The 20919-nt window shown below is 41.5% G+C and overlaps 1 protein-coding gene across 1 annotated transcript; it reads left to right on the top strand.

Annotated features, from left to right (window-relative positions):
• Nucleotides 1-4882: 4882 nt before the first annotated feature.
• On the top strand, nt 4883-16742 carry GHITM (growth hormone inducible transmembrane protein). The gene is made up of 9 exons (XM_075025599.1): nt 4883-5014; nt 6581-6740; nt 8365-8464; nt 9763-9874; nt 11198-11339; nt 12439-12547; nt 13747-13935; nt 14511-14682; nt 15497-16742. The coding sequence occupies exons 2-9, from the start codon at nt 6612-6614 to the stop codon at nt 15582-15584; spliced, it is 1041 nt and encodes a 346-aa protein (XP_074881700.1). The 5' UTR covers nt 4883-5014; nt 6581-6611; the 3' UTR covers nt 15585-16742.
• The last annotated feature ends 4177 nt before the right edge of the window (nt 16743-20919 follow it).

Raw genomic sequence — 20919 nt, 5'->3', positions numbered from 1 at the left:
TGACACTCACCCTATTTATTAACACAATAATGGGCTTGTTGTGGCTCATGCGGCTTTCCAGGATCGCACTGGGCTAAACATAAAGTGTTTTTTACTGTCCCATTTCAGGTGGCTGGCAAGGCAGAACACACGGCTGAAAATATGTCACGTGGTATCTCCTGGAAAATGACTGCATTGCTTGTGATCCTCACTTTCACAGCAAGACAACAAAATCTCTTAAGAAACCATTTATCTGTAAGAACAGACTTTATTGTTTGAAAGTACATGATGTTTCTCATATGAGACTTGAGGGAAGCTTGGGGTAGTCTCTCTGGGAGTCAGGCAGTCAGATCAGCTTTCCCCCTTGGGCACGGCAGCCAGAGACCACCATACTTTATGCCCTGGCGGCAGCCGTTTATGGGAATTTTCACTCCTGGGAACTAGCAAGGCTGGAAAGCTGGCAAAGGGCTGCTCTCTCACTGGGCTTCTGCCTGGAAGAGAAGCAGGGCTTGGAGCCTGCCCCACTGTCTGCCATGCCATCCCTTCGCGATACTCAAGTTGCTTCACAGTGGTGTTTTCTGATATTGCAAAATTTCTAATTAGACATTAACCCTTTAATATTAAACTGCACTTGATCCTGCCTAGAGAACTGTAAGATTTCCAGCAAATGCAAAACATGTTATGGGTGAAAACATGGCCTATTGAAATCAAAATTGTAGGAAATGTTGATGTCAGTACAAGTTTTCCGGTTTACACTTTTGATTTCTGAGGGATTGTTCACCTATTTTCAAAAAACAGTATCTTCTTCTTCTTTTTTAGTATTTTTGTTTCTTTGGAAATACCATCTTTTTTTACATACCACCTGGATAAAATGTTCACTGTTTTCCAAACACCTCTTATTGGTGTGTATCAGTCCTGAAAAACCAAAAGTGCTTCAGATCCTTCAGGAATCATTATGTTAGTACTTCACAGACTCATAGAATAGCTGAGGTTGGCAGGGACCTCTGGAGATCACCTAGGCCAATCCCCCTTCGTAAGCAGGTGGCTCAGGACTGTGTCCAGTCAGCTTTTGAAAATCTCCACAGATGGAGACTCCACAATGCTTGGAGCAAACTGTTCCACTGTTCTTATGTTTAAACAAAATGTCTCGTACTTCAATTTGTGTCCATTTCCTCTTGTCCTTTCACTGGAAATCACTGAGAAGAGTCTGGTTCCTTCTCCTTTACTCCCCATCATCAGGTATTCATACACATTGATAAGATCCCCTAAGCCCTCTCTTCTCCAAATTGAACAGTCCCACCTCTGTCTCAGCCTGTCCTCATGTGAAAGATGCTCCAGTCTCTTAATCACCTCTGTGACCCTTTGCTGGACTCTCTCCAGTATGCCTGTATCATTCTTGTACTGGAGAGTACTGGACACAGTACTCCAGGTGTGGCCTCACCAGCGCCGAGCAGAGGGAAAGGATCACCTCCCTTGACTTAGTAGCAATGCTCTGCCTAACGCAACCTGTGATACTGCTGGCTGCAAGGGCACATTGGAGGTTCACGTTCAACTTGTGTTCACGAGGATGCCCAGGGCCTTTTCTGCCAATCCACTTTCCAGCTGGGTGGCCCCAGCCTGTGCTGGTGGATGGGGTTGTTCCTCCCCAGGTGCAGGGCTTTGCACTCCCTTTGGTTGAATTGCATGACGTTCCTGTTTGCTCAATTCTCCAGCCAATCGACGTCCCTCTGTGTGGCAGCACAACCGTCTGGTGTACCACCACCCCCTCCCAGTTTTGCAAACCTGAGGGTGCTCTCTGTCCCATCATCCAGGTCATTAATGAAGATGCTAAACAGCACTGGACCCAGATCCAGGTGTTGGTCACACAGTGCATTTGAACACAATCCCATGAAGGAAGAGTGCATCAGAGTTAAAAAGCAAATTTTTATGTGTGCATTTGGCTGCTATCTCACCAATGAGCCTCGCTGCCATGCTGTTATCCATGCTTTTGTCAGCATGAGCTTGAACTACTGCAAAAGCACAGCCAGCTGCTTTGAAGCTCTGCAGTAATACCAGGTGGCACAGTGACTGAAGCTATCGCCTTCCTGTCTGAGAGAAACGGTCATGTTACAGCAGTGCCAACAGAGAGGATCCAACCTGCTGGTTTTAACTCAAAACTCTTAGATGCTTTGGGACTTGCTTACATAAGAGGCTACTGTTTTCCCACTCATGCACCAATTTCACTAGCTAGAGAATTTACATGTGTTGACCATCTAGTAGAAAAGGAGTATCTGCTAGCAGGCAAGTTTCTGTGAAAAAGCCTCAACAGCTGAATTTGCTTCAGTGTGGGCGCTGTGTGGATTTGGGTTGCTTCTGGCAAAACTATCTATTTAAGAAACAATTTGGGACAGAGCTGGATTGAGGATCTTACTTGAAAGTCCCAGGAGATTTTTTTACATGATTACATGCTGTAGTAAAAAGAGATAAGTTTGATTCCTTGCATAAATTATGACTATTAATAACTGAATTATAAATTTAAATATTATTATAATGAATTCTTTAGTACCTAACAATTATAGAGTGTTACAAACTCTGAAATAAACACTAGAAGTCTCTAAATAAACAACATATTTGTGGCCTGAAACTGGCATTTTTTTCTTCCGTTGTAGGAGACCTCAGGGCAATAGACTTCAAAGCTCTGGATTTCCATTTACTCCAAAGGAAAGCAAACAAGCGCCAGAGTAAGAATCAGACCTTGAATCCCATTAAATTTGGCCCCCTCTGATGGAATTTCCACCCTTCTGTCATGCGTTCTTCTGCTTCATTCTTCTAATGCAAATTCTTCAAGATCCTATGTGCTGGCGCACTTTTAGACCTCTCCTACATCTGATCTCTCTCATCTGACTTTCATTTTGCGAACTAGCAGTTCACTATATTTCCTTTCTTATAGTTGAAACAAGGAGGCTCCAAGATGTAGAAAGGCTAATCTCACAGTCCTCAAAAGTATATCTGTAACTCTCATTCTATTTCTGTACTTAATTCTATATTCAACACCTTTTTTTTTTTTGTTGTTATATTTGTCTTTGATCCTGCTCAAGGCTCTTAGTCTGTTTTAGTTGGCTGTGAAGAGCCATGCCCATATGTAGCGTTAAGGCTGAAAGAAACTGCAGAGCTGTAGCTAGAGTGGGGCTGGAAAGGGGCTGCCAAAGCAAACACAGGGCTGCCAAAAGAGTTCTCCTCTGAAGAATACTGTGTTTCTCAGCAGTGCCTGGCTCATAGCTCAAACCTAGGGTTAGGATTACCACTAGCACTGAGAAAACAAGAAAGCCTGATGTGCAGCTGGGATGGGGCTGGCAGAGAAGAAATAGGCCACCAAAAGAATTCTTCTCCCAGTAATATTAGGGCTCTGGACTAAGCCATGTCACGAGCCTTTGGCTCAGCCTAGGCTTAGGGTTAGGGTCGGTGGAAAGGAAAAGCCCGAGTTCCAGTTGGAGTTGAACTGCCAAAGGAAACAAAAGGGCTGCAAAAAGGATGTCCCCCTGAGGAATTGATAGTCCCTGGAAGTGCTGCTGTGTCTTTCCTAGGGCTCAGTTTAGGGTTAGGGTTAAACTTGGAAAAAAGCTCAGAGCTCCACTTGGAGTGAGGCTGGAAAGAAGCTGCCAATAGAGAATTAGTTTAGCCAAAAGGGGAATGTTTAGCCCCTGGAAGGGCTGGAGTGCCTTCTCAGGGCAAGGCTAGGATTAGGACTGGAAGCACCAACTCCTGTCATTTACGTACACAATACTGTATTTTGTGCTTACCTGGCACGTCAGTACCTGTGTTAAAGGAGGTAATATCCACATGGAAGAGAGGTATAACCCCAAGGAGAAGTTATCGAAGGGGGAGATTAACCTCCCAGTTCAGACTAGACGGCTCTGCCACAAAGGGAAGGAAAGGGAAAGGTCTTGAACTTTCTAACACCCCGAGAAGGGCAAGGCTTAAATTCACGTGCAATAAATGGCAAGGGTGACAAAAAGGCCACAAGCAGGGCCAAGGCACGGAGACACAGGCTACAGACACTGTCAGCAGTCCGGCACGCCTTCGACCACTGCAGTCGAGCCACTGTCACTGCAGCCACCGCAGCCCGCTTGGGTGCAGGCTGCCAAACCTCTCCTCCCTGCCATTTTGAACCCCGCGTCAGCAAGTGGAGCGGCTGACAAAATGGAGGGGGAGAGCGCCGAGAACAAGATGGATTGTTATACTCCACGGAGGCGAAGTTAACTTCGGGAGGCCACGCTCGGGCATTTTCACACAGCTCATGCCACCTGCTGGCAAGCGGGAGCAGCCGCCTCACAGGCCGGGAGGCACGCAGGCCCCGCGGCCCGGGCCGGCCACGCCGCCTCCGGGCAGGCGAGGCAGCGCTCCCTGACCGGCAGGGGCGGTCCAGGAGCCGGGCACCCGGCTCCCTACGTGGGTGCACCGCGGTTAAAATCGCCAGGGGAGCTGCGACGCGGCGACGGCCATCCGCAGAGGCCGGGCCGGCCGGCTGCAGGTCGCCCCGCGGGGGGGCCGGCCCCCGCCGCCCCGCAGAGGGCCCGGGCCGCGCGACCCGGCCGGCCCCCGCGCCCGGCGGCGCCCTCGCTCGAAATGGCGCCGCGGGGGCTGCGCGGCGGCGGGTGAAATGGCTGCTGGGCAGCGCCGGCCGCCCTGCGGCGAGGAGGGCGGCTCACCTCCGCCTCGCGGCGGGAGCAGCAGCTGCACCGCCTGCAGCGCCTGAGTTACGGTCTGCGGCGTGCAGACCCGCGGAAGGCAGAGCCCGGCTTCAGCGGGTTTCCAGAAGCTTCCCCGCCCTTATTAAAGATGGCTGCCGCGCCCATCCCGGACAGCGCGGAGCGTCGCTTCACCCGGCCTCCTCGAGCCAATGGCGCTTGCGCGCCCCGGAGTCACGTGGGGTGAGCGAGCCAGTCACCGGGAGCGCCCGGAGCAGCCTGACGTCACTTCTGCGCCTGCGGCGTTGTTCCGTAGCTGCGCGTGCGGTGCTGGAGCGGGGCTGGGCGGGCAGGAGGAGGCCACGCAGGTGACCGGGGGGGGCGGTGGGGGCGGCGGCCGTGCTGGAGGGGGGGTGCCCCGACCGGCAACAGGGCCCGGGCCCCGACCGGCAACAGGGCCCGGGCCCCGACCGGCAACAGGGCCCGGGCCCCGACCGGCAACAGGGCCCGGGCCCCGACCGGCAACAGGGCCCGGGCCCCGACCGGCAACAGGGCCCGGGCCGAAAGCGAGTGAGGGCCCGCGGCCCGGCCCGGCCCAGGCTAGGCCGGAGCTGGGCGCCTCCCTGCCCCCTCAGGGCCCCTGGCCGCCCTGCCTAGACTGGAATGGGTTTTCTCATGCTTCGGTGCAGCAGGGACTTCGTAGTGTTTCCGTGCTGCTGGGTTTGCCAGTTAATATGCTGGAATGTTGATGGTGGCTTCTTTTCTTTTTAACGCTCTGCTGGTGTTCATCCTTCTTCTTAGTCTAATGCTTGAAGTTGTCTTGCTTCAAATACCAGTTTGAAAAAAAAAAATTAAACTCGCTGTAAATTTCTGCAAATTGCGTCATCCCAGTGGAAGAGTGGGGTTTAGTGGCGGAAACAGGATGTGTCTCTGAAAGTACTTCCACTTAAAAAAAAGCGAGATTTAATAACAGCTTCACAGCAAAGTGATTTTTTCCTAGCAGCAGGATTATTTTCTCACTTTCACCTCCTTGTGGTTAATGCTAGCTGTCCGATGCTCTGGGTGCTTGTTTCTCATGCGTGTTTAAAGTTACCTTTATTTAGAATGCTCTCAAATTTTATTGGACACTGTGCATGTAAGCTATGAACAGTTGTTTGAAAAAACGTATTGATAGCTGGGGTGTCTTGTGATATCAGAGGTTGTATATTGTCATAATTAAAGTATGTGTAACTACAAGGACTTGGGGGTTTTTATGTGTAACACATGCACTATTTGTGGAAGTAAGCTAGCAGTTTTAATACTACCTGTAGAATACAGAGGCTCGTGCCTGCTTATCCTGTCGATTTGCCCATGAGTGGCATCATTGTTCTCTGGTCAAAGCTGCATAAGATGACCTGAACTTGTGTTCTGGGCTGTGACCTTGACTGAATGCCATGTCTATAAAGCTAATTAATTCTTCAAAGGATAGCTTAAAATGTCTCTAATACTTTTTCCACCATGTATGTTATGTTATTTACTCATTTGGCTTTATACTTAGCTGACATTTATGGAAATTTGGAGCATCTTTTTGAACACCTATTTGGAGGGTAGAGTACTCGTGTAGTGTTATGTCTCAAAATGAAAGTTAGTTGCCAGAGCAGCTCAAACCTGAGTACATAAAGGGTCTTGATGTAATTTATATGTATGAAAAGTGCTATGTCCTGTTTTCCGGTAAGTTGGGAGAGGGAAGTCTCTGATGGAGGTGGGAGACAAATATAGATAGAACAGAGTTAAACTGCGTATTCAAGAAGGTTCTGGCTCTTACTACAGTACTCTAGTGATAACACCATTTCTATTACAGGTTGTAGTATAATTGAGAGTAAGTAGTAAGGGTACCTTGTTGTCTGAAAACCACCTAACAAAATAGTAAAGCATATTTTCTCGTGCACTTGCAGGAACACAGTGTATTAAACTATCTAAGCAACCATGCTGGCTGCAAGGCTAGTATGCCTGCGGGCATTATCATGCCAGGCTATCCGCCCCACCATTACTCAGGCTTCCCCGGCTGTGAGGAACTCCAATATAAAAGCATACAGGCTGTGGCAGCCTAATCAGGTAAGATAATTCTCTTTCTAATGGTTCTGACTGCTGATATTTTTTAAGGGTTGAGTGTTTTGCCAAAAGAATCGCTTTGCATGGAGTATCTGTTTTGAATTATCGCAAGCCTTCTGCTTGTTTGAGGTACCTGCTCTAATTTACTGAAGGAAGAGTGTTTACTCAATCAAAAAACCAGGGTTTTTTAAGAGCAATTGAAATAATATCTTCTGTTCCAATGACTATTTCCTCATTGAAATTACTGGAAAAAAGAACTTAGAGGGAGCTGGTGATGGATAGGCCTTACTATGTAAGGTGGGAGGAGCAGAAATTCTCGTCTGACCTCCTCCTAGCTCCCTGTTTCCGAGCACGAGTCTTAAATATGATAAGCTAAAAATTTTCTTTTCAAAGGCTTTAGTCCCAAAATGTGTTTAGAGCTGTAGCCCAGGTTATCATGGGTCTTACTAGCAAGCGTAAAAACTGGACTGTCATTGTTCTAAGACACTGTTTATTCTTTATTGAGAGAAGATGTTTCACTTTTGCTTTCTGCCCAGGTAACTCACAACTGTTAGGAGGCATTGCTCTTTTGTCATCATCTTGGTGAAAGTGCCAATGGCAAATTCTTCACCTCCTTTGTGTTTTCCTCTTAAGCATAGAAAACTGTTTTAAGCATCCTAACTTTGTAGGTGTGTTGGGGGTTTTTTTTGTGTGTGTGTGTTTTCTTGTTTTGTGTGGTTTGTTGGGGTTTTTTTTGTGGTGGTTTTATATCTGTGAGGAGACATACATAATTACAGTGTTGGGCCTAGATTTTGTTAGATGCAAAACACAACAAAACTGAAGCACTATAGTAAACTTACTGAATTTTATTGCTCTAATGGCTGATGATAGCAGTGCTTGTAGATTTCAGCTTTTAGTGTTAAACAAACAGCTTTGAGTGAGCCCTTGGTTGCTCAGGTGCCTGTATAATAATTTAGAAATTCCTGGAAAAAATGGTAAGGAAACTTCAAAAGTTGTTTCTGAACTTGTATATAAGTTTATTCTGTGTTGCTCTTGCAGCTTACTAAGACTTTGAGCAGCATGCTATATTTATTTGGAGCTTGACAGCCTTAAAATTCTTAAGTTTATAAGCCTTCATTCAAGGTTTGTTCTCTAAATCAAGGCTAGAGTTGAAAGCAAAGAACTTGTGCTGCTTTTCCAAATTTAGTGTCTGTAAAGTATAAGTATTGTGCAAGAATATTTTTTTACATAGAAGTGTTTACATAAAGAGTATTTTCACATGGAAAGCAAAATAATTTTTTTACAAAATAAAAAAGTAAAGAGTGTGTTTTTACATTTAAAAACAAAAAGTCTTACGGCCTTGTTTAGTACAGTGGGACTAGAGTAGAAGAAATGCAAACTGAAAACTTCAGCTTCTGAAATCCACTGAATTGGTTCTATACTTCTAGAACATGTGGATGTTGCTCACAAAGCTTTCTAAACTTTAATGTTCAGTTGTTTTCCTTAAGCACAGCTGCTTCATGTGTTTGGGAGGTGAGCACAGATAAAGAAGAGACTATGTAGCAATTTTGTGTGTAGCAAGTAAATTGTTGAGAAATGTCTTCTATTTTATTTCATTGAATCTTTACGTTATTTCTGAATCTAACAGTGTTATGCCACCAGAGTAAGAACGGGTGTAAGGCGTGGAAAAATTGGCCAGGAAATTAAAGAAGCCGCATTTGAGCCATCTGCAGAAACGGCACTTAAAGGTAGAGTAGCTCTGCTTTAAATAGTGAGAATCTTTGAAGCTTGACTTAAGACTTCCTTGAATGAATTGGTTTCCTTCAAACCATTAAAGAGACTGAGAATGTTGTTTCATGTGTAAGTTTGCCTAGTGATCTCCCTCAAACAACTGGAGACAGTTTCTGTGCTTGTCTTTCCTTGTAAAGTTTAAAGCTGCAAATATGTTACAGTATAGAGAAATCTCTCTTTGTCTCTACTTCAAGCTGCTGTTGAGCACTATTGAGTCAAAAATGGTTGTCTCTTAATGGAGACTTGGTTGTAGATATTAAAAAATATACTAACACTTGCATTGCTATATCTACTTTGCTTACTGTTTAAAGGAAGGATTTTTCTACAGCATGTACAGTTTGCAAAAATAAGTTTCTGGTGGTACAGTTAGGTAAGGCATTCGCTTACTGTGCCTGCTAGTACATCTAATGTGACTCGTAATTTCAGTGGATTACAAAGGGATTTTTTAGATAGCAGTGTTCAGTAGAGCAGACTTGTAAATGTGCTATAATAGCATTGAATTGACAGATGGAATACATGTAGATTGGCTAGATAGTGTCTTGGCTATAACACGTTAGGAAAAAGTATAGCCATAAAGAGACTTATACAACTGAAGGTATTTGACCTCAGCTGCTCTTACTTCAGTTATAACAATATTTTATGATTGATATTTATATTAGTAGCAGTAATCTGATATGTAGCACACAGGCAGTATGTCTAAAAATCAGACACTAGTAACGTAGTAAATCATAAGTTGTTGCCCATGACCTTTGGAAATGCCTTTTTGAACTGATTTGGATCTAATTGCTACCAAAGAGCTCTTGAAGGAGCAAGCATTAAGGGCAGATGAATGAGACAAAAGGACACAGTGGCTAGTTTTTCTCCTGGTTTATAGCAGGTTGGATGGTGAAATGGTACACTAAACCAGCTGACAGGTAAACTCTTCTGTTGGAGAACCTGTTAACTAGTTTTGTGTTGGAATTACTGTCACTGTAATGAAGGTCAGTAAACGTGGCATGTTACTAGCTGGTCTCTTATTTCTTAACTCTGTTTTATGAAGCTATATTGTGTTGGTAGGCTGAATCTAGAGTTTTTCACATGTAGCTTATTGAGAACTGGTAACGCAGTGACTCAAAGTTAAGTGGAGCTTTAAGAAAGAAGCCTAACATGGATCAGCTAGTGCAAATACAACAACACTCATGTGAGGATGTTATTAACTATCTAAGAAAAAGCATTCATGAGAGTGTGGATTGTTTTTTTTTTTTTCTTTATATAGCTGATCGCCTGGGGAAATTTATTGTTGCTGGAGGGGCTGCTGTTGGCCTGGGGGCCCTCTGTTACTATGGAATGGGCATGTCCAGTGAGATTGGAGCTATAGAAAGAGCTGTGTAAGTAAGATAGCTTACTGTTTTAAGTAAAGAGTACATTAAGCGAATCTCCCTCCTCTTTATAGCCAACTCTTCTTTAGCGGGTATCACCCAGTGTACACACAGTTGTGGGGTTTTTAAGCTTTGACTAGAAAGCTCTCGCCTCAGTGCAGGAGGTTAAAGTGTATAACTGAAAGCAAAATTTAAATTACCCAAGCTTAAATGAATATTGACTTAAGTGAGTTCCTTTGTTTTGAAAATTTGAAGTTCTTTTGTGAAGAGTATATAAGTCTTACAAGGTGTAGCACAGATAATTTATGAAGCGTAGTCTTCTGTAAAACGTATTGTTAAGGGTACTTTGCCTGGTGTTCCTGTGAGACTGTTCATTAAACTTTAACACAGCGTGTTGGAAAGAGAGTCTGCTTTGAACATGCTACTTATCTGGGCATAAGTCCTGCTCTAATAAATGTTTTGCTTAAATGTTTGCTGTATTGCTTTTTGGCCAACAAAAACCTGGCTGTGTTGGCAGAACCATATAGTTACTTAGACTTAAAAGGGGGTTAGTGATAAGCATGGGTTTGGGAGAAGAAGTGAGTGCTGGAGGTGTTTTGCTTTACTTACTCTGCATTTATATTTGGAAATGACAATCCACATTCATATTGGATGCTTGCTAGTTGTATCTATGAGAAGCTTTTCATTAGTACAGCTATCTGTAATTTTTTTTTTCTCCACAAGCCTTGAAGTAATGGGTCAAAATTGTAAAATGGGAGAAAATGTGTGCACTATGTTTAAGTTTGGTGTTAGCTGGGAAAGCTTCCTGTCCATAGTATGACCAAATCATACTGCAGAAACTCTCATTCACATCCAGGTCTGTTGCTGTTGTTAGAGCTCTCAAAATGACATTCGTGTCTTGTGATGTCAGATAATCATGTGCACTGTGACTCAGCAATTTGTGAGCTGCTCAGCAGGCTACTTGCTGCCCAGTACACATTCTGTAGACATTTTTCCTTAAACCAGTTTTAGATATACACCATTCTCTGTTTTTTCCATAGTTGAAAAGCATTCATTATTCTGTTTCCCATGTATACTTCCTCCTTAGAATTGAACTATAATTAGCATTATTTTAATTTGCAGTGTTTCTAGAGAGTTATGTTATGTTAGACCAGCAAGGTTTGAAAGAAGTTAGTAGACCTTCATGGCAGAAGTTGCTAGACCATACCATTGTTATGAAACCTCCCTTATATCCATAGCTATGAATATATTTAACAGCTTGATTGTGTTTTTAGTTGGTCTTCATTCTGATACTGGTAATTGCACAGCTATGTATGACTGCTTATTTTTCAGTATTTGGCCACAATATGTGAAAGACAGAATTCACTCTACTTACATGTACTTTGCGGGAAGCATTGGCTTGACGGCACTGTCTGCTGTAGCAGTAAGCAGATCTCCGGCACTCATGAGCCTTATGACAAAAGGCTCCTGGCTGGTAAGCTTCTGTTAAAAAAAAAAAAAAAACAACAAACATTTACTGAGAAGACCCCAGATGAGATGGTTGATATAAAAATGTGAAATGTAGACTACTTGGTGAAAAGTAAGGCAAAACTTCACTTACACTAGTGTCCTTATCCATACAGACTACGTAAGTATCCTGATGATGTTTCGCGATTTAAGATTTGGTGATTCTAATTACATACTGACATGTATGTTCTATACTTCTTTGGTAGTTTGTCAAAGATAAACTACATGAGCAAAAAAATGCTATGCTATCCTTACCAGCTATATGCAGGTAAGAACCTGATACAAATAACCATCTGAGGCTAATGACACTATTTGTCATGCTTTCTAAAAATGGAAACTGAGGTCCCCATGTGTTCTTAGTCCTCCCTGTGCTCTTCTGTATAGCTCTTTGAGAGCAGTTTCCTGTTTGCCAAGGCTGAAATGATATTGATAGGCAAAACATCCAGGCAAACTGCTAACAAAAGGTGTCTGCTTAGTATATATTCAGTATGTTAAGTGGAGTGGAATGACAATAGTTAAATGCCAACACCTACATAATTTTAGGGAGATTAATTTAATAATGCATCCTTGGTGATAAACCAGAGTTGTACATTTCTGACCAGTTTGCTAGCTGCTGGGTGATTCTGCTTGGAATCATCAGTAAGAAGAGGCAATTAGATTTTTAAAAAACGTTGGTAGCAAAAGCCAGTGAACGGAGTATTGGCTTTGGGTGGAGAAATGTCAGCCTTACTTTTTTCCTGTACATTTCAGGTACCTTAGTGAGGATTAGAGTAAGGGGTGGAACCATGTGTTTTCCTTCTCTTGCCTTACACAGCTAAGAGATTGTTGCCATCTTACCGCTAAACTTTGATTCCTAGAAGACTGAGTGAAAGTAAAATGATCTCAATTTGCAAGCTAGGATCTGCAAAGATTTGACTGTAACCTTACAAGAGTAAAATTGACAAATGCTCCAGTTAGGGATTAGGTTGCTCTTTTCAGAATTACACTGTTGACTTTTAGGGTAGGGGGTTAGAACAGAGACCGTATGTCCTAATGCTAACTTGAGCTCTCTAATGCTGTTTTTACAGGCAATAGGTGCAACTTTTGCAGCTATGATTGGTGCTGGCATGTTGGTCAGATCCATATCCTATGAAAATAGTCCAGCAGCTAAACATTTGGCTTGGATGATGCATTCAGGTACGTGGTTTTAGTGTTCATTATAGAGATGTCGTCGGTGCTTTGGTGTGACCAGATTCTTACCTTAACAAAACTTTCACTTTAAGGTAAATTTTTACGTACTCCTGTAGGAGAGCTTGTATTTTTCAGAGACCAATGAGAACTCCTGAATGTCAAGAATATTTCTCAAGTATTCTTAACATAACTCTTAATATTTCTCATAATCTTCTGAAAGTCATGCTCAAGATAAACTTGAGATATGTATATGCCACATTGGATAAAACTAATTGGTTTCATAGCTGCTTTGGATTCGTGACTGCTTTCTGCCACTATAACTTGTGTAAGTACTATTGTCTATGCTTAATCCTTCCGCAGCTGTACAGGGTAGGAAAGTATTTGAAAACTTGACTAGAAAAAATGAGATTTTAGTATTAAACTGCAGCTTCTTGGATACATGTGCCCATCAGGTATGTAAGCTGTGGGTACAGATCAGTTTCTCACTCATACCTACTTCAAATAACAATGGCTATGACTTTTCAAAACTGTTTTGGCAGAAACAATTTATGGTTCAGGAAAAACATGTAGATGTTAGGCATGGAAGTCGTATTTGCCTCTCAAGAGCTAACATTTCCACCAAGAAGAAATTGTGCTTATTTTAGTGATTGTTATTAAGTTAAACAACCTAATGTGATATTAATGGGCTAGATAGAGGTTTCATACAAGACTCTACCAAAAAGTTTTAACTTACTTGCCTAACTAGTTATGTAGCAGAAATCTGTCCTGCTTTTCATTGTTGAGTGCTCCTATGGGTATTATGTAGTTGATTAGTCCATGCTAAGTATCTCTTACCAGCTCTGTTTTGAATAGATCAATGTGTTGACTTTTGTTAGTCTTCCAAAGACCAGCTCCCTGAAGTACTCTCCAGAGCTAGATAAAGTAGGTCATGGAATTTAAGGTTGCCAATTTATTGTGCTCTGTGCTGGTTTTGGCTGGGATAGAGTTAATTTTCATCATAGTAGCTAGTTGCCAGCTGGGGTTAAACCACTACAGCTCCCTTCTAGATAGATGCACAGTCAAGTGTATTGGTATTTTGTCACATAAGTAGATCAGTTTGAGCCATGTTATTTGACGGGAGGCAAAAAAAAGTTGTTTTGGCAGGTGGTGTTTTTACCAGAACTGTTCCAAATCTTACAGGTGGTGTTTTGTTTTCCTTTGGCTAGGTGTCATGGGTGCAGTGGTGGCTCCTCTAGCCTTCTTGGGTGGTCCTTTGCTGATCAGAGCTGCTTGGTATACCGCTGGAATCGTTGGAGGGCTCTCAACTGTGGCCATGTGTGCTCCAAGTGAAAAATTTCTGAACATGGGAGGACCACTTGGAATAGGCTTAGGCTTTGTTCTCGCCTCTTCAATTGGTAAAATACTGTTTTAATACTGTCAGATAAAGTAGGTTATAAACTTAAGCTGCTAAGATGCAGCTTGCGTTTAATTGCAGGCTTGTCTGTCCAGTTAAGATTTGCCTTAAAAAGCCCTTGCAACTCTAGCACAGCAGAAAATACTCTTAAACTTGTTCTTGAAAACAAACATGAATTTACAGTTCTGGCAAGTGTTAATTGGACAAATGGCCAATAGTGGTGGCTTGTATTTTTAGTTAGTGACTAGGGAAAACAATAAACATTATTTTAGTTCTCGATCCGCTTGTTCTTCTCCCTTACGTGTTTCTAGGCATTGTTGTAGTCCTAGGGACAGAAGTACTTTCACATGAGAAAAGTAGACATGATTCCCTAGAATGTTCAAAACTACTGGATCAGATTGTATATGTGACATCTTCAGCTCGTGTATTAAAGGTCTTGGTATCAAAAATGCACCACAAGCTGAGAATTGAATACTCACTGAAAAACATGTGCTACAGTAATTGAAATTTGATCCAACTCAGAGTAGGAGATGCACATAGTAGCTTTCTTTAACACTATTGTACATTCCTCTCCAGGATCCATGTTCTTGCCTCCTACTTCTGCTTTTGGTGCTGGCTTGTATTCAGTAGCCGTTTATGGTGGATTGGTACTCTTTGGCATGTTCCTTCTCTATGATACGCAGCATGTTATCAAGCGTGCAGAAACTATTCCATATTATGGAGTAACAAAATATGATCCAATCAATGCGTAAGTATTCTGTGTTAGCACAGCTGATCTCGGTGTCTGTGTAATAATTTACTTCAAGCTATATTGAAGTATGCTTTAAAAACAGCCAGACCTTTGGTTTACTGTTCAAAAGTGTATTGCTGTTAAATGTGAAGAATCACAGGGTTTAAAAATACAATGTGAAAATAGCTAGTGGAGCTAAAACTGAAAGTATCTGCCTGAAATGAGAGAAACAGGATTGTACGTGTGGTGTCACATGCTTCCAGCAGTACTTTCTAAAAAGTACTTTTGTTTTCTAAAGCATTGCTGGGAGAATTTATAGCTGCTTTCTGAAAATACCTGTCAATATCAGCTGAGACAAAAAATGTTAACTCTTTCATAGTCACTTAATATTCACTAGTCTTTATCACTAAATAAAAAAGCTTCAACAGTGTGATAGATAGGGAAAGAAGGATTAATTGACTCTCAGTAAAGACCAAGTCTGATTAACAAGTAACTTGCTTGTAAATGTTGTCTGTGATCTTAAGTGAATTGTTTACCTTCTTGATTCTGGTTTCTTACAGTTAAAATAGAATAATACTGACCACCTCTAAAATTCTTGGAGATAAACAGACAAAAGTACAGCGTAAAAGCAGCGGGCTACTGTATGAGAATAGCGTACTGTCTGTTATGACTTCGGTAAATAGTTCCTGCTGGCAGAGATGGTGTCACAAAAATACAGGGGGTTTTTGACATACCAAGCACTGAGGACAGTCATAGTTGGGTTTTGTTACAAGTGCTTCATGTTAATACTCTTTCTGTTCAACAGTACTAACTTTGATTTCCTGTTTCCTAGGTGCTTGGGTATCTACACAGATACACTGAACATCTTCATTCGGGTGGCCACTATGCTGGCTGGTGGTGGAGGTGGCAGGAGAAAGTAAACCTAGACTCCTGTTTGCAGCTGTCTGACAGTCTAACTAGTGCACATTTGAAGTAAAAATTCATGATTACAAGAAGTTTTGCTGCAAGTCAGAAGTTTAAAGGATATCAGCATATTGTTTCAGTGCAATGTGATTCAGATTTCATAGTTTTTCTTCAAACGCTTTCCAGCTCTGTGTTTAAAATAGCGTAAACTGCTTCTGATTGTATATTATTTGAGGAAAGTAAATTATTTTTAATATATGGGTAAAATAGTCTATCTGCCTTTGAATGGGTCTGACAGCATTTCAGCTCTTCCTTTTTTTACTGTTACTTCATAGTAAAGGAAGTAATTTCTAAACTGGTATCCCACATGCAGATAGGGACACAAGCTACTTCATGAAATGCTGTTGAGATGCATCAGTTTTCAGTTAAGGTTACATAAATGATATTTTTAGTGACACATTAAGAAGAACTGAACAAATCAGATATGGCACTAAATGCAGTAATGACTTCTACCTGGGCAGAAATTTCAGAAAGATTTAAGCAATTGTCAGAAATGCATTGGATTTGACAGGTGAGGTGACCAAAAAGTATAAAGGGGACAAGATGAGGAAACTATGCAGCATTTGTCCCATATGAACTTCAGTCTCTTTCTGGAGTGCACATGAAAACTCCTTGCTTCAATGTTGACTGGATGTAATAGCTAGGTTCTTTCGATACTAGGTTTATCAAACTGTTGAATAGCTATAGACATGTGTCTGTCTTCCAGTGACTAAGTTTCAGTATTGCAGATGAAGCCCTGTTCTTCAGAAGAGCTCCTAGTGCTCACCTCTTAGAAGCTTGTACAGTTGGCACAGAAAGAAGGAATTGAGGAGGCCTGCTGTAAACCTAAGTATCATAAATTTACCATACTGTTGTATGCTTTAGTCTGTTTCTAACTGTTCTCCAAATTGGTATGTTTTAGCTTGGTCTAAAAGAAATGTTCACTATCAGTGAAATTGATTTAACATTAAGAAATTTGTACTTGCCAAACTCTATTGTTATATGTTGGAATAAAAGGTGAGTTCTTGGGCACAAGGAAGTTTTAAGCTAATGTCAACAACTGAAACTTTCAATTTCTGGTAAATATGCTATGTTTATGTATTGACTTATGGAACAATAAAATTCTAGCCTCACAATTTGACTACACTCATTTTCCCTGAGTTAACAGAAATATTTTAGTACCCCTGCACTAATAACTTGATGAAGAGTACTACAGATATTTTTTTGGCTACAGTTTCCTTTGTAAGAGAGTGCGTATTCCTCTGTAAAAAAAACTGCAAAGATGCTAGCCAGTGAAACTGGAAATAATCTTTTTGGGGATGTTTCCCAGATGGAAGATCCTTGTCTACACTTGCTTCAAGTGGTTCTGTTAGTGTAACATGTTGGCTACTGACTACAGCCAGTGCTGCTTTTATGTCTGTCATGCTGTGGTATTTTTAGCCTCTTCAGTCATAGGGAAGAAACTGGATTGTGAAGAGCCTTGTTGCAACTCCTTTGTGCCTAATGATTATACAGCACAGTCAGTTCCTGGCACTATTACAGCTGAAGGAAGATGTAGTACATAGATGGAAGATGTCTCTGGGTCATGTCAAGTGTAAGTAGCCTGTTTAGAGGGTTTTAACATTCTAAGCAATTTCATATACTTAATCAATTTCTGCATACTGCTGTAGCTGAACACAGCAGTGTGCTTGTCCTCAAATTCTGAAATCTACAGGGAGCTGTCTTGCAACAAAATTCTAGTATTTGTGCCTGTAATAAAGGAATTTTGCCCAACTTTTCTTTTTGTCTGGATTCTGAGGACAAAGTTTTAGAGGTTGGCTATGAACCAAGAGAGGGATCCTGGATTGCTTGCAACAGTAAGGTGTAGAACACAACACCCTGCAGGAAGCTTTAATAACCTTTTAAGAAAAAACAGGCAAAATAGTGCCTGAGGAAGCACAAGCATTCATTTGTGCTCAGTCTTCTGAAAAGATGTGGCTTGACTCCTGTGGATGAGATTGTATCAGTAGGAAAATAATCTGTTAGTGCTATCCAGTGTGTGTCTCCAAAAAGAGGAAAACAAGATTAAGAATTGTTTCTTTACATTTGAAGTCCTAAGTGAAGCATTAAGATTTATCTTAATTAAGATGGCTTTAATTTGGGGAGGGTTGAAAATCTAAAATGTGGTAGTTTGATAGGCATAAGAGCAGGTGCCCCTTTTTTTCAGGGAGAGCATTGCCTGAGAGCTTGTGCTGGCTTACTGTCAGGCTACTCTTGGAATGTAAACAGACAACTTGAAAACTTTCTAGAACTAAAAAAATGTTTAGATTTATCAATAGAACTTATTAAGGTCATGTTACTCTAAGTAATTTATTTTGGGGGTTTATTTCCTCAATTGAAGAGGCCTAATTGTAAAACTTGAGAGATTCTTTTAAGTAGCTACTAGGGTCTATTACATGCGTCTTGCTCAGCAGCTTTGAGACCAAATACAGCTGAGGAAGAACATTTTTGGTTTGTGTCCTCCTAAACACTGAATACCTTCAGAAGGAAATTAGGTGCTTTATATCCTAAATTTCAGATCTGTAAAAGCTGATCAACCCTGTGGTTAGACCCTCTAATTCTTAATGCCCTGTTTCATGGATTTCTGTAAACTAGGAAGGGAAAATGGTTGTTATTAGGAGGGTATAAACTCATAGAAATCCAAAACTAGCTGAGGAGTAAAGCTTTTTTTTTTTCCTTGAATAAGGAATGTTACTTTAATTTATTTTGCTGACTGTATTTTGCCCTCTCCTTAGGGGCCTCTTGTTCACCATGTTTTTGACAATTGGTTACAAGAGGCTCTTTTTTTCCTCTTTTGATTCATTATTGGGTCAGGCTGAAGAGGGTTATACATAACTCAGTTCCCTTACTGACTTTTAGTAAAGACACTTACTACAGAATTTTGCTGGGTATTTTTAAATAACTACTTTTAAAGGAGGGAAGTGAGAGAAATCAGTCACAAAATCAAGATCAGATTTTTCATGGTTTCTTCTTTCAAGTAAATAAACTTGTAGTTAAGGAAAACACAATTTTCATGTGTTCAAGTGAGATTTAAGAAGTTTAGTATTGTTTAGTGTGAAGAAGCTTAAGCAGTCACTTAACTGAGAAGAAATACAAGGAGAAATATGTATTTCTATGTAAGCATAGCTGGGGAAAAAAAAGGGTATAAGTTTCATTAGCCAGAAACAGGATCCTATTAGAATAATGATAAAACAGGGTAGAACCCAGGAACACAGTTCCAGGGGGAAAATTTCAAAATTTGCCACAGGTGTTAATGGGGCTTGTGGTTAGTTCTCTTGAAGTCCTCAAGTCAGTTTTGGATCTCGTGCTATAGTGCAGTGGTTACTGGGAGCAATATTTTGGTAGAAATTATGCAGGAGATTGGGCTGGACAGTCAAGTTCTGGCCTTTTCTAGGCTTGAGATATCAAAGTCTGTTTAGTAATTACACAGTAGTGGAACTTGCGAGTCTTATTTCCTCAGTCAACTGAAGCAAGTCTGTCACTTGGACTATAGTTGCATCCATGAATTACAAGGGAAAAAAGTGGGGGTGAGGTGGAAAAGGTTTTCTTGGTTTTGTTTTGTTTGTTGTACAGTAAAATTGAGAATCTACAGTTTGGTGGCTGCAGTGAATTCAAGCACATTGGTCACTCATACTGATAAAGGTGGACAGAGGTGTGTGCCATGTTTCCATTTTGGCTAGGTAGTCCAAGGCAGCAAGAATTGCTTCAAGAGCAACATGGTTGATATTTTGCCTGTGTACCCTTTCATATTGGCGTGTGTGTTTTGGTGGCATCTAACTGGGGCAGTGGGGCAGATGTGTGTGTTGGGTGGGAGGAGTACTTTCCTTGGCAGAGAGTGTGTAAGTACAATAGAGACAAAGAGCTCCACCAAAAAAGTGCCAGCTGAAAGTGTAGTATTTCTAGGACACACAGGGATTAAAAAGCTAAGAGCTACTTCCTCCTCAGGTTCCACCTGTGGTTCAGGGAATTAGCTAAAATTCAGTATAAATGCTACCTAAGATAGTGGGAGAGGTGGGAAGGCAGAAAGTGTTCTTAAGCAAACTGGAAATGGAGGACTAGAAGCAACGAACTAGGGTCATCTTCAGACTCGCCCTGAAGAAGGAAAAGTTTAACAAATGAATATACAAAATTGCAAGACAGAAGTGTGTCAGGTGAACACTTGGAGACAGGAGATGAATGAAAACACAGATTACTATGTAGCCTGCTAACCTGTGACTTTTAGAGTCTGTCAGCTGGAAGTTTGAGTCATTTGTACAATAGTCTCCTTTAAGGCATTAATTTTATGAAAGGAGCAGCAAATGTTGTACTATGTCTTTGCGGTTGAAAAAAAGCAGTTGCTGTTTGCCAGGCTGAGTTGGGGCCTGGGAAGGAATTGGAGTGCAGGGTATTTCTGAATCATCCGGGAGAATAAGGGAATGCATCATTAGATTTGCATTACTAATACTTAAGTTCAAAAGCCACAAAGGAGGTCTTTCAAAATCTTGAAAAAAGTAGTTTGAGTTCTTTTTGTTAAATTAAGGTATGCTCCAGAGTGTCTTTTTGCACTTGCCAGAAAGAAACTCGATAAAATCTTAAAATTGCAGTCTTCATAGAGTCATTATTTCTGGAGATGGTATGCTAACATAAGATTCATTAATATTTAGTTAAAAGCTCATGCAATTCTAAGAAGAATCTACATTTGGTATATGAGAATTTTTTCTAACCAGGTTGAAGCAGCTGCTTGTGGTATAAGGAAAATAAAACAGTTGGAGTAAATCATCTTGTTAAATTTAGAGATAAATGAAATTAACTTTTGAGCTGTGAGAAGACAAGGACCATTAAGAACTTTCAGGATACAAAGTTAATTTAATTCAACCTAGACTAGTTAATGGTGAACCAACGTAGTTCTCTGGGAGTATGTGCTGCTGTCATGGTTTAACCCCAGCCAGCAACTAAGCACCATGCAGCCACTCCCCCAGTGGGATGGGGGAGAAAATCGGGAAAAGAAGTAAAACTCATGGGTTGAGAGAAGAATGGTTTAATAGAACAGAAAAGAAGAAACTAATAATGGTAATGATAACACTAATAAAATGACAACAGTAATAATAAAAGGATTGGAATATACAAATGATGCACAGTGCAATTGCTCACCACCTGGTGATAAACACCCAGTTAGTCCCCAAGTGGTGATTGCCCCACCCCCACTCCCCCCAGTTTATATACTGGGCATGACGTCCCATGGTATGGAATATCCCTTTGGCCACTTTGGGTCAGCTGCCCTGGCTGTGTCCCCTC

This window comes from Buteo buteo, chromosome 4 (assembly GCF_964188355.1).
Source record: "Buteo buteo chromosome 4, bButBut1.hap1.1, whole genome shotgun sequence".
NCBI classification, from domain to species: Eukaryota; Metazoa; Chordata; class Aves; order Accipitriformes; family Accipitridae; genus Buteo; species Buteo buteo.
Note: the sequence above shows the minus strand (reverse complement) of the source record. Positions and strands in the feature narration are given on the sequence as shown.